Below are 13,230 nucleotides of genomic sequence, written 5' to 3' on the forward strand. Positions count from 1 at the left end.
TAGTACAACCTGGAAAATCTTTGTGTGGTGGTCAATGTTGATATTGTGTTGGGCCGCCACAAATAAGTCAATGTATGGGAAACACTGAAAAGTACAATGAGTTGAAAATAGGTTAGTCAGCAAAATAAAAGTAGCTGAAAAGTGTGTGTGTCCCACCTGCCCATAAAGTCATCCTTCTTCCCCGTGTCTTTGTCCCACACAGTGATGTCGATAAAGCCGCCATGTTCCTCATACAGGTGAAAGTCAAACTGTTCCCGCCACTGGGGGTTCAAGGTTTTAGGTATCGTCTGAAAAGACAAAAGCAGCAGTGCACAGATCAGTGGAGATGGATGGATGATTCATCAATAATCCTACTACAGTTACGTAACATCGCTTGTGTGTCTTTTGAATCAAAATCGGTCTAGCTCTGATACCTTTAAAGGAACACGGCAACTTTTTGGGAAACACGGCAACTTTTTGGGAAAACAATGGATGTGGGTTAGACCAGCCTATAGCTAAAAGGGAGGTATAAATGGTCTAACCCACTCCCATTGAATTATGCTAAGCTAGGATAACAGTGTCAAGCTGCTCTATTGCACGCATAGGGAAGAGAAGTGTATGTATCCCTTATTTAATGGAGAATTCTGGCGATTTTTCACCTCTGTTTCTCAAGGTCGCCGAGTTCGGTCGATACAAAAATTCCCGAAAACAATCGGTTCTACCTAGCTTGAGTTGCTGCAGCCAACAGCTAGAGCCAGGCAGCTACAGTGCTACACTCTGGGGGCATGTTCATCAGCACTCAGACATCCCAAGTCTCCGAGTTCGGGGAAGATTGAAGGACGCCCAAATTAGTAAAATCCGGAATCTATAGTTTAAAGGACTGCATTTTAGCCGCACCACGGCGGGAGAGAGAGAGGGGTTTTGTGTCTGAGCATCCCAAGGGCAGAGAGCGTCCTGTTTCGCTAAATCAGCCAATCAGTTTTCGGTGTAGAGCGGGCTTTTATCTCTTTTCTCCCGAATTTAATTAATCAGTTCAGTGTATAGTAACAGGATCAGTGCCTCAAAAAAAGGAAAATGTTAGACCCATTTCAAAGTGTAGGCTACTTTGTCTCATAAGAGTAAAAAAAATAATGATAGGCCTAGTCTTGCAGCTGCACTGTTTGTAACAGTGACTTTAGCATTGCCCATGGCGGGTTAAATGATTGCAAAAGACATGTTGAGGTGAGTTTAACAAGTGTCAATTCATGTGCATATTATTCAGGCCTATCGCCTACGAGATGGCTAGTTGCCAAGGCTACATGAAAAGACCAAACTACCAAAATCTGCATATTTTATTTTCACAATTTCTATACCTTCCTTATTTGGTGTACTGACTAGACATTATTGAACATATTAATCTGTATTTAATGTTCATGCCCTGAAATGACTTTTTGCAGGTTGGGATGTCTGAGCACTCATGTTCATGCCCCAGAGTGTAGCACTGTAGCTGCCTGGAAAAAAATCACCGGAATTCTCCTTTAACTCTGAGGTAGATGGCAAATAGGCTAATATCCCCAAAAGATTGGCCTGTTCCTGTAAAGAACGGAATGCTTCACCTTATATTCATCAAATAATGTATTCTCCTGGAGTCAATGGTGCAACCATACTGTAGCTTTCTGCACGTGTCATGTCATTTTAATTCTGCCCAGGTTCAGGTCTGTGGTTAGGCTACGGAACCACTTTGATTAGAAATGAACACCTGCTACTCTGTTGTTGCCAGAGTCAGAGATGTCATGTTATTGAAATATATTTACATTTATTCATTTAGCAGACGCTTTTATTAAAAGTGACTTACATATCGTCAACTTCCTAAAATAATGGCAAAATTGAATAATCATCATTCAATTTTTGTTTTTTTGTGTTTTCTAAAAAACCTGAAACAAATGACACATGGCATTATTTTAGGAAGGTGACGATATGCGAATTATATTACAAGGGCCAATGTCTCCAGAGCAACTTGGGGTTAAGTGTCTTGCTCAAGGGCACAACGGTGGATGCTGGGGAATTGAACCCACAACCACTGACCGGAACTACTGACCGGAACTACTGACCGGAAGTGGAAGTGGTGCTGTGCCAGGGTGTCTAACTGACCTTGCTCTTGTACTTCTGATGGCCCATTCTGAACTTGACGTAGGGGTCGCTGAGGCCGTTGTTGTCCATGGGCTGGAGGCCACGCCCCTCGATCAGACTGATGCTCACGATCCCCCTCCACAGCTGCGCCTTCCGGTGCACGTCTGACAGCCGCAGGCTCTGGTGATGCTGAAACTACACACACACACACACACACACACACACACACACACACACAGCAGACACATACATACACACAGCAGACACACATACACAGCAGACACATACACAGCAGACACACACACACACATACACACACACACACACACGCACACATACACACAGCAAGCACACATTCACACACACACACACAGTAGACCCACACACACAGCAGTCGCACAGGCTCACACACAGTAGATACACACGCACACACACACAACACACATTCCGGTATGCACACATACACAAACACACACTCACACACACAGGTAACCATTCATACAATGATGCATACATGGTACATGCATACATACAGATATGCATGTCCAAACACATACAGAGATACACACACATTCACATGCCCACATACACGCACACACACACAGACACACATACACACGCACACACACACACACACACACATACATTCACACGCACGCGCACACACACACACACACAAACACACACAGATTTCCATATAAGCTTTTTGGAAGGAGGGGGATTGTCATGGATTCTCCTGGATTCCCTCACCACAATGTAGTGACAAAAAACACACACAAAGTGCACACGTACAAGCCAACAAGGAAACAGAACACACTAGAAACAGACAACATACATCAATGCAAGAGGAATTACAGAAATCCTGGTGAATCCTGGTTTGGATACTACTCAAAGACTCATACAGTAATTATTGTGGACGCATTGCCACGGCCTAAGCGTCCAGAAATAGAATTGGAATGGGCCAGTATTCTCGGCTGCAGGTGAGTTGTATTCGTGTCCATTATGAAGTGGAGTCGTGTTTCAGAGAACAATATGGGAAGACACGATTATAGTTCCCGGGCAAAAGTAAGACATCTGCGTTATTTGTCAAACAAACAAATTTATATAAGATATCTCTGTCTCCTGTGCTCGATTTGGAAACTCATTAGTATGGCTTTTGTTGTGAGTGCATTTCATTAAACTTTGAAAAACCCTGCCACGCAAACACGCGGCTTTGATCTGGAGGCGAGCTCTTAACTCTTTCTCTCCAGATATTAATGCTAAGTGGCTGACTGTGGCGCGAGCAGGCAGGCAAGCAGGCACACGCCCAGACTCTCTCTCTCTCTCTTCTCTCTCTCTCTCTCTCTCTCTCTCTCTCTCTCTCTCTCTCTCACACACACACACACACACACACACAACCGCTGACACACTCTGGCGCGCGTGCAGCAGAAGCGAGAGCTAACAGGAGCACAGTATGCTAATGCAGCCGGTCCGCGTGATGCCGCTCTCCAGCGCCTCGCCTAATTGAAAGGGCTCGTAATTGTTTTGCTGCGACAGATTGCTCATTACAGTACGTCCAGGCCTGGTGCTGGATTTTGGACGGCCAATGAGGCGGTCCCTGCCAAACTAGGCCACGCAGGACGACAAGCGAGAGACTTGTCGTCGCGATTGGGGGGAAAAACGAGAGATCTCCATGCAAATATCCATCTGAGTGAAGAGGCCACGGCTGTTGTAAAAGAGGGTCCTCTTGTGAGTGCCTCGGGTGAAATAAAGTCTCCTCCCCTGATACTAGTACATATCAAATATGTGTTATTTTCAGCCATGGCCTCATGCGGGGACCAAGCGTAACATTTAATTTCATCAAGTTTACAATATCCTCAGGCCAGTGTATCAAGATGTGCCAGTGTGCAACAACAGTTACATAATCTATTGTATGTTTGCATAACCCTCAAGTAGGCTACAACTGGAATTTTAAGTAGTCACAAAGTATGAAGATCCTCTCACTCTTTCAATTCTATGCTTATCAATACCGAATATACTATTGAATATTCTACTATACTATACGCTATAGTTACACTGCAACAAGGGCTAATATAAAATCTGGCCATGACACAGCATAACCTAACAGTTCAAAGAGGGTCAATGTTTTTGGTTCCCCTATTAGTTGAATTTAACTTTCCTCTGAGGTTGAATCTTTTATCATTTGGAAACAATGGGAGGTAATCCGTAATCCCACTCGCAGCTGGCTGGCAGCCTCCTACTGTGTGTCTATGGCAGCTCAGCGCTCACCAGACCCAGCTTCATTAGAAGACGGAGGCAGGCTGAGGCGGAGAGTAAAAATAGACGCTGACGGAGGGGGGCGCCCAGGACTGGGACATGCATGCATGCGCTAGCTGGGGCGGCTGCTGGTGTGCAGGTAGTTAGCTAGCGCAGCGGCTAATTCCCTGCCTGAGTCCCACCCGGCACTGGCCCAGTTTGCAGCATCAAAGACTGGGCTTACGGAGGGGGGTGGGGGTGGGGAGTATGGGGGTGGGCGAGAGCGGCAGTAGGACGTCTTCCACACACATGCGCATTAAAAGAGAGGCGCTTTCATGTTTCCAGGGGGCTCCTGGATGCCTCGCCAAAAGAGGCGAACGCCACAGAACTGGAGCCCAAAACGTAGCGGGGTGTGACCTAACCCCAAACGGCGGCTGTGGTGCCTACAAAAGAGGCTGGCTGCTCTGAAACTCGTCCTATCACACACATCAGACTTCTCGTTTCTGTTAGGCCTAGTCACACACACACACACACACACACACACACACAAACATACACACATACACACACACACATCATCATCATATGTTAATGACTGAATAGGATGAAATAAAAAAAGATAGGCCTGTTTGGAAACGCTTCTGAGGAAAACTCTTTAAAGTGTTAGAGTTTAAACGCCGTTCTCAACTTTTAAATCGTGTCTGAGGAAGTGCTTCCCTGTGCTAAGTGCACTCGGCTGATGAGCCATGACACAGCAATGCACCACCACAACAACATGCACGGACCAGTAGGACCCGACTGACCAGCATGCCACAAGTTCAGATGAAAAGAAAAACAAAATGAGTTCTGACCAAACCAAACCAAATCAACGAGGCAAAAGAAGACAAAAGGAAATCGCTGAAGATGGGAAATCAAGGATCAGCTGGACGAGTAATGAAAAACTGGGACGAGCAGGAGAGCAGGAATGGGAGAGGAAAGATGGAGGACACTCTTTCACGCCCCACTTCCTGTTCAGGGTACTTGGGGATCTCTTTTCCAAAAGGAGCACATTCCATAATATTCTTGCAATCAAACCTTTTTTTCCGTCTCCATTTTGAACTGAAACATAACAATAGGGACAAAAAAAGGAATGAAGGCTGGTCCATCAGAAGGCCGAGGGTCAGTTTGCCCCTTGAGCAGTGAGACCAGCTTAAAGATGACAGTGAAGAGTGCTTTATTTTCTCACTAAACAGCTGCAATATACATGCACCTTCTCCACCCTCAACACTTTTGGAACTTTGGGTCAACAAAGTACAATCTGTGAAGATGATTCTTCAACGCAACATCATGGATGATTTAGGCCAAAACAGCAGTGTACATAAATATCACAAATATGATGCATTGTCTCGGTACCTTAATCAGATGACTTGACCAGATTTGTTTAATTCAGATTAGTCTGATGGTAGACCAGAATCAGTCGCACATGAAAACTCTTCTTACTCCATCTCACCAGCAGAGGGCGACATAATCCTCTCAGAAAACTGAGTCTGTATATTGCAGCACGTAGAAAATAAATCGAACAGAAAAGATGCTGGCTGGAGCGGACTGGTCAGGGCAACGGACACAGAGAAGCGAGGGGGTTCCGAGCGGAACAGAGCAGAGCAGAGCACTGCAGAGGCAGCAAGTGGAAGCTGATGAATGCAGTTGTTGTTGTTGTTGTTGTTGTTGTTGGGGTGTACACAGAGGACATGCTGTAGATTACCTTACTGGACCTTTTCCAGCTCCTTCTCAATAGCATGGTCTGTAAATGAGACAAAGCCAGTATAAAAAAGCCAGCCCTTCCATATGAGCTGCGATGAGAAGGGGCATAAGGGGGCCAACGGGCAGCCCCGGCCAGCGAGGACAGCAGGGACACACACACACACTCTTACACACACACACACACACTATACTACTATATACAGGTATACTGTGCAAACTAAACATCTTCTCAAAAAAAGAGCTAGACACATACATATCCTGAGAGAGGTGAAGAGGCAGAAAGAGAGAGTGAGAGCAAGACAAAGATTGAGAGAGAGATAGATAGAGCTACATGTATAGAGAGAGAAAGAGAGAGAGAGAGAGAGAGAGAGAGAGAAAGAGCGAGAGAAAGATGACTTCCATATCCACACGTCATAGAACAAGTATTCCCAGTATGTGTTTGACATACAGATACTGTTCATGCTTTGCTTTGGGGTTACCCCCGAAGTGAGGCTTAAAGCAGCATTAACTGGAAGCAAATACCAACAATCAGTTAGGCATCATCAACAAATCAACAAACACACAAAATAATAGCTGCCTGGAATGGGGCCTCTACATGAAAGCTGCGATGATGGTGATGTGCCCAGCAGAGGAACAAACTATATCCACAGGCTCCTCTTCCCTCATAAATCCATCCATTTAACCTTCGAGAAGAGACCGATAGAAAGAAAAGACCCTGGCTATGTCTCAAACCATATATACTTCCGTCAGTACACTGCTAGTGCGCACTGAGCGCTTACTTGCGTTGTGCTCACTTTTCGATGGTTAGTAGTACTGTCCCAATATCTGCACTATATACTTAAACTAAGTATTTGAAGTGTGCAAGGGAAGGAATTGTGTAATATCGGCAGGTGTCCAGGGGAGGGCGCTAAGAGGGACAAATACAACACCGGTTTGAGGTTGTGCCAGGATATGTGAGCATCTCTCTTAGCTCAGCATGGGGGCCTTGGAGAAAGTTGCAAAGAGTTGAGCTCGCATCCTATAGAATAAAGCAGTGCACAGTAACTAAGATATCAGATCAAACAGACTCCCAGCAGTCCCAAGTGGGCCCATGTTCTACATAATATGGTACAATTAAATGAACAAAGCAGAAATAGCTGCATCTCGTTGTAATGAAGATACATCTACTTCTAATCAAGGAGGCCCTTCGAGATAGAGAGGAAAAGAGAGAGATTAAAGAGATTGCTCTTTTCTTTCTTTTAAACTTGTTTACTTTTTCTCTCTTCTACTTCCTCAGCCAAAGACCAATGGCATTTGTACAACAAGCCATACGAGCAGCTTCGACTCGGCATCTGAGAAGCAGAGCGTTCAAATCTGCCGATTTCTCTGCCGCCCAGACGACATACTAGTCACTCACTGCTTGAGAGCCGTTCAAAATGGAATGAGTTCAATATCGTTTCTCAACCCATTACCAGACAACTGTACACTGAGTATCTGAAAGGATAATAAAACAGTGGTGAGGCAGGACTTTCAATTATGATATAACAGCAAAACTCAAACGAGAAAACTCCAATTTATGTTGCTAACATAAAAATACTACTGGAAACGAACTAGCTTGCCATCAACCTAAAACAACAACATAACAAAGATTTTTTTTTTTGAGACCAATTTACTACATAAGTCATATCATCCTAGGAAGCAGGATAGAAGGTGTACTGATAGATTTATTATTGATACATGTATAAAATCAACACACAGCACTGCTAAAAAGTGCATACATTACCCAAGGACAAAAGAAACCAGGGTGCATGGTCTCTGTGAGGTATATGAAGCCTCGCTGTCTGTTTTTCTTTTTGTTTTCAGAAGAAATCTTTAGAAGATTTTTGCAATGACACATTAAGGTATCATCTCCCAACAATCTGTCACAAGACCATCACTTCCTGTGTCATTTCACAGGAAGATAGATGTGTGTGTGTGTGTGTGTGTGTGTGTGTGTGTGTGTGTGTGTGTGTATGTGTGTGTGTGTGTGTGTGTGTGTGTGTGTGTGTGTGTGTGTGTGTGTGTGTGTGTGTGTGTGTGTGTGTGTGTGTGTGTGTGTGTGTGTGTGTGTGTGTGTGTATATGTGTGTGTGCGTGTTTGTGTGTGAGGTGAGAACTTACAGCTTCTCGGAGGTCCCCTTCTTTGGGGGTCACCGATACGGTCAGGTCCAAAGTGCCCAGGTCATGGTCAGGATAGTGGGGGTCTTTAAGGTCAAGGGTCACATCCAGGGATCTGAAGAATCATCCCTTGACACTGTAATAAACCGCTAAGAACACACAATGCACACTGCAAGAACCCTCACGCTATCAGCTAACTCAGTTGTAACTACATCACAGTAGCATTCTTGCACGACTGGATAATAACACTGACTGTTATAATTGCATAATGTCTTAAGCTTGGCATTACTACTGATGAGGCAATTCTGCAATGCACTACCAATATGTAACACTAGGTGGCAACAAATTACTAAGAAAATGACTAAGAACATACAAGTATAAGTGCTTTTTTATATCTAATGAAATTCAACAATGCGATGGAAATAAATGATTAGAAATAAACATTGGTGACGATCGTGACTATTAGATGGGGGATGTAGACACCTCTGATGTTCAAGAGATTCTAGATAGACGTAGGCTGAACCCATGAAGTCGTCCTGCAGTCCGAAGTCATAATCGAAGACCTAGAGCAGAACACAGAGAGCAGTCCACACAGCTACAGCACATCTCAGAGGACTCAAGGCTCACAAAGATACACACATGTGATGTAGCATTACAACAACAAAAGGCCTAGACCCATGGAAGCTGGCACTTCTTTTTTCAATAAACTGCTCTCCCATGCCCACATCCACGGCTGAAGTGCCCTTGAGCAAGGCACCTAACACCTCACTGCTCCCCGAGAGCTGCTGTAGCAAGGCAGCTCACAGCTCCGGGTTAGTGTGTGCTTCACCTCACTGTGTGTTCACTGTGTGCTCTGTGTGTTCACTAATTCACGGATGGGATAAATGCAGAGACCAAATTCCTTGTATACACAAGTATACTTGGCCTAGAAACCTGATTTACATTTACAATTTACATTACATTTACATTTACAAAGGTGTCTCGTCATTTCCTCTTGAATAAGGCCCAGTCTATAGGCTGCACTCAGTGAAAACAAAACCACATGGTTGCATTTGTTCACTGAAGATGTCATATAACTATTCTGATGAGGAAACGGGAAAAACATTACGAAAAATGACCGGACTAAATGGCCAAATACTTGGAGTCATCTCTTGATGTGTTTATTTTCATTGAGTTGTCCCAAACCGGAAGTGGACGCGATATCTTTGTAACCATTGTCGCATTTCTCCAAATCACAGAATCACAATGTGGCCCTGCAATTTTTTTCTAAAGATAAGTGATTTAATCATTAACATACATGACATGTCTCTTGAAATGATGCAATCTTTTGGAGTTGCTAACTGTGAATGCCAAATTCACACAGATAGGCTTATGTCTCTGCATGCTTTCAAAAAGGCTGCCTTTTCTAACACTTTTGTCAAGCTAACCCTGAACATCACACACAGTGGGTGGGCTTGTCTAATTACAGTGCATGAAAATGCACTGTACTGTTCTTACTAGGCTTCTTATTACAGTGCATGAAAATGCACTGTACTGTTCTTCCTAGGCAACAACAACTTCTTATTACAGTGCATGCAAATGCACTGTATTGTTATTCCACGGGCTTCTTCCGACATATTATTATTATTCTTCCAGGCCCTAATTTGGCTTGAACCGCTTATCGTAGAAACTTGGTTCAAACTTCGACACGTAGCTCTTGCTGCAAATTTTCGTTCTATGACTTTTCATATTTCTACGACATTTACTTTTTGAGATATTAAATAAAAACCAAACTTTAAAATTCTCCATAGACTTAACATGGCTTTATGACATCATAATAGGCTATTGATGGGTTTCATCCTATTTTTTACAGTCTATGGTTTCATCAGGTCCCTTTCCACAGGTGTATTAATCAAGCACCATGCAGTCTGCATTGATAATCAAGGTGCTTGATTTTATACACCTGTGGAAAAGGACCTAATGAAACCCTTGAATTAAGGAAATAGAATGCAATCAACTGCACCTGTGCTCTCTCACTGACTGCCTGCAGCAACTTCAATGGAACCTCTTCTCTCTGTCCCTCTCCATTCAACTGAAAAGCTCACTTCTCATCCCAACTTTCTTTCACTTCTTTTTCTTCACTTTCCCTAATTTTCTCTATCCCTCTCTCTATTTCTCCAAATTTTAATAACTTTTAACTATTTTTACTATTTACACTTTTTTAGCATAGCAACCACTATAATGACCCTAGCAACAGCCTAGCAACCACCTTAAATACCCTAGCAACAACCTTAGCAACCACTTTTTTAGCATAGCAACCACTATCATTATCCTAGCAACAGCCTAGCAACCACCTTAAATACCCTAGCAACAACCTAGCAACCACTTTTATAGCATAGCAACCACTACAATTACCCTAGCAACCGCGTAGCAACCACTTAAGTACCCTAGCAACAACCTAGCAACCACTTTTATAGCATAGCAACCACTATAATTACCTTAGCAACAGCCTAGCAACCACCTCAACTGCCCTAGCAACAACCTAGCAACCGCTTACAAACTGTCAACTTAGCAACCAGCATGATTACCCTAGTAACCAACCTAGCAACAACTTTGCATGCACTGTATTTCGATCAGGAAATGCTTTTCTAGTTACAGTGCATGAAAATGCACTGTACTGTTCTTCCTAGGCAACTTCTTCTTATTATTATTATTCCGCTTACCACTTTTTCCGTACGCAATTTCTATTGAACAGTTTAACTTAGAAACTTCGTTCAAACTTCGTTCAAACTTTGTTTTAACAATTTAACCCATTAAACTACTGAACTTTTTACATTCAACTTTTAAACGGTCTACTTTTAAACTACCATTAAACTATCTATCTATTAAACTAGCTGTCTATCAACAACTTTTAACTTGTCATCAACTATGTCAACACTTGTCATCAACTATGACTCCTACCCACTGTAGCTAGTTAGCATAGTTAGCATTTTTAGCAAAACTACTAGAAAACATTAGCTAAGTTAGCTAAGTAGCATTTTAGCATTGCTAACATAGTTAGCATGTTTAGCAAAACTGCTAGAAAACATTAGCTAAGTTAGCTAAGTAGCATGGTTAGCATAGTTAGCATGTTAACATTGTTAGCATAGTTAACATTTTTAGCAAAACTGCTAGAAAACATTAGCTAAGTTAGCTAAGTAGCATTGTTAGCATGTTAGCATTGTTAGTATTTTTAGCAAAACTGCTAGAAAACATTAGTTAAGTTAGCTTAGTAACATGGTTAAAATAGTTAGCACTGTTAGCATAGTTAAAATTGTTAGCATAACTGCTAGCAAACATTAGAGCCATTCCAACTTTTAGTTATCGTCAAATATCTACCTATACACAGCCATTAAACTATTTGAATATCAACATTCATTAAACTTTCAGTCTGTCAATGACTTTTAAACTATTTACATTCAACTTTTAATCAGTCTACTCTTAAACTTCCATTAAACTATCTATCTATTAAACTAGCTGTCTATCAACAACGTTTAAACTATCTACATCCAACTTTTAAACGTTCTACTTTTAAACTATCATTAAACTATCTATTAAACTAGCTGTCTATCAACAACTTTTAAACTATACATTCAACTTTTAAACGGTCTACTTTTAAACTACCATTAAACCATCTATCTATTAAACTAGCTGTCTATCAACAACTTTTAAACTATCTACATTCAACTTTTAAACAGTCTACTTTTAAACTATCATTAAACTATCTATCTATTAAACTAGCTGTATATCAACAACTTTTAAACTATCGACATTCAACTTTTAATCGGTCTACTTTTAAACTATCAACTTTTATTAAGCTATACTGTACAACCACCATGTCTATCCTAGCATCACCATAGTAACCATCCCTGTATTATCTATTTTAATTATACATGATATTTTACATCACAACTTTTGCATTTTCATGCACTGGTAATTCCTTGGAATTGCATTTCTAGTTAACTTTGAGGTTTTTGGGAGATTGATTTAATTGAGTTAACACATGGTTCTCTGAACATGAAAGATAATCAGACCAGATTACATAAGAAAAATATGTAATCAGATTATAGTTACATTGTCAAAGATTACTTGATTACATTTTGTTTATGTGTTTCAATACATACAGGGATGGGCAAGGATACATCAGGACGTAGCCTATTTTGAAATAAAATACCAAATACCCTCTTTTTAAATGTATCAATGTATCTTTTTAAATGTATCAAAATAAACTACAAAATACTGTAGCCATTTAAATGTATCAAAATAAAATAATGTATTTTTGTATTTTGAAAATACTCAAAATACTCTTTTCAATGGGGCATGAAACACTTTCCAGGCCCAGAGGCCCAAGTGTTCAGGGATCCCTGAAGCCCAAACCTCTGTGTGAAGTCACTACTATGTTCTCCAGCCCTGATATCGGAATAGAGCCCCTCAGTCAAATAACATAGGTTATGTTATGTGATATGTCTTATTATCACCCGGAGAGAAGAAATACTCTTTTCTGATTGGCTGGCGGGGTGGCTTTTAATTCTGAATAACGGGACACCTATGAAGTAGATCTGGTAAAATAAGTTTAATCGCCGTTCCATATCAATGCTTATGAATGGTAACTATAACAACGATAGTAGGACTACGGTTGAGCCTGGAGGCAGGCTTTGCAACAATGAAATCAACTTTAAACAAGCTAACTGTCCATGCTATCACTGTTATAGGGCCAACGAAAGTTGTACAACAAGCTGAACTAGTGAGCTTCTTTTTAAATGGAACCTCGTGTTTCCTTTGCTTTACAGTGGCAACCGGGTGATAAGCGGGATAACGGCCTTCGAGGTGTGTCCAGTTATATGGAATTAATGGACTTTGGCGGAGGCAAGCACGTCGGGGCGGAGGCAAGCGCGTCGGGGAGTTCTTTGCCCCTCGCCCTCGTCCATTAATTCCATATAACAGGACACCTCGGCGGCCGTTATCCCTTACATAGGGCCCCTCAATCGTATAACATAGGTTATATTATTCACCC

At 42.0% G+C, this 13,230-nt stretch overlaps 1 protein-coding gene across 6 annotated transcripts in view; it reads right to left on the reverse strand.

The window, feature by feature from the left end:
• Nucleotides 1–13,230, reverse strand: part of mctp1a (multiple C2 domains, transmembrane 1a) — a 166,242-nt gene that overhangs the window by 66,913 nt on the left and 86,099 nt on the right. For 4 of the 6 annotated variants that reach the window (XM_048237045.1, XM_048237043.1, XM_048237046.1 and 1 more), the window contains exons 4-8: nt 8,682–8,761; nt 8,202–8,313; nt 6,065–6,103; nt 2,110–2,283; nt 157–287 (exon numbers count right to left, since the gene is read on the reverse strand). In XM_048237045.1, the coding sequence (XP_048093002.1) occupies nt 157–287; nt 2,110–2,283; nt 6,065–6,103; nt 8,202–8,313; nt 8,682–8,761 (536 nt within the window). The remainder of the gene's footprint in view (nt 1–156; nt 288–2,109; nt 2,284–6,064; nt 6,104–8,201; nt 8,314–8,681; nt 8,762–13,230) is intronic. The other 2 variants (XM_048237048.1, XM_048237044.1) reach the window with 1 other exon arrangement.

The sequence above is a fragment of the Alosa alosa genome, chromosome 24, assembly GCF_017589495.1.
Source record: "Alosa alosa isolate M-15738 ecotype Scorff River chromosome 24, AALO_Geno_1.1, whole genome shotgun sequence".
Classification (NCBI taxonomy): domain Eukaryota; kingdom Metazoa; phylum Chordata; class Actinopteri; order Clupeiformes; family Clupeidae; genus Alosa; species Alosa alosa.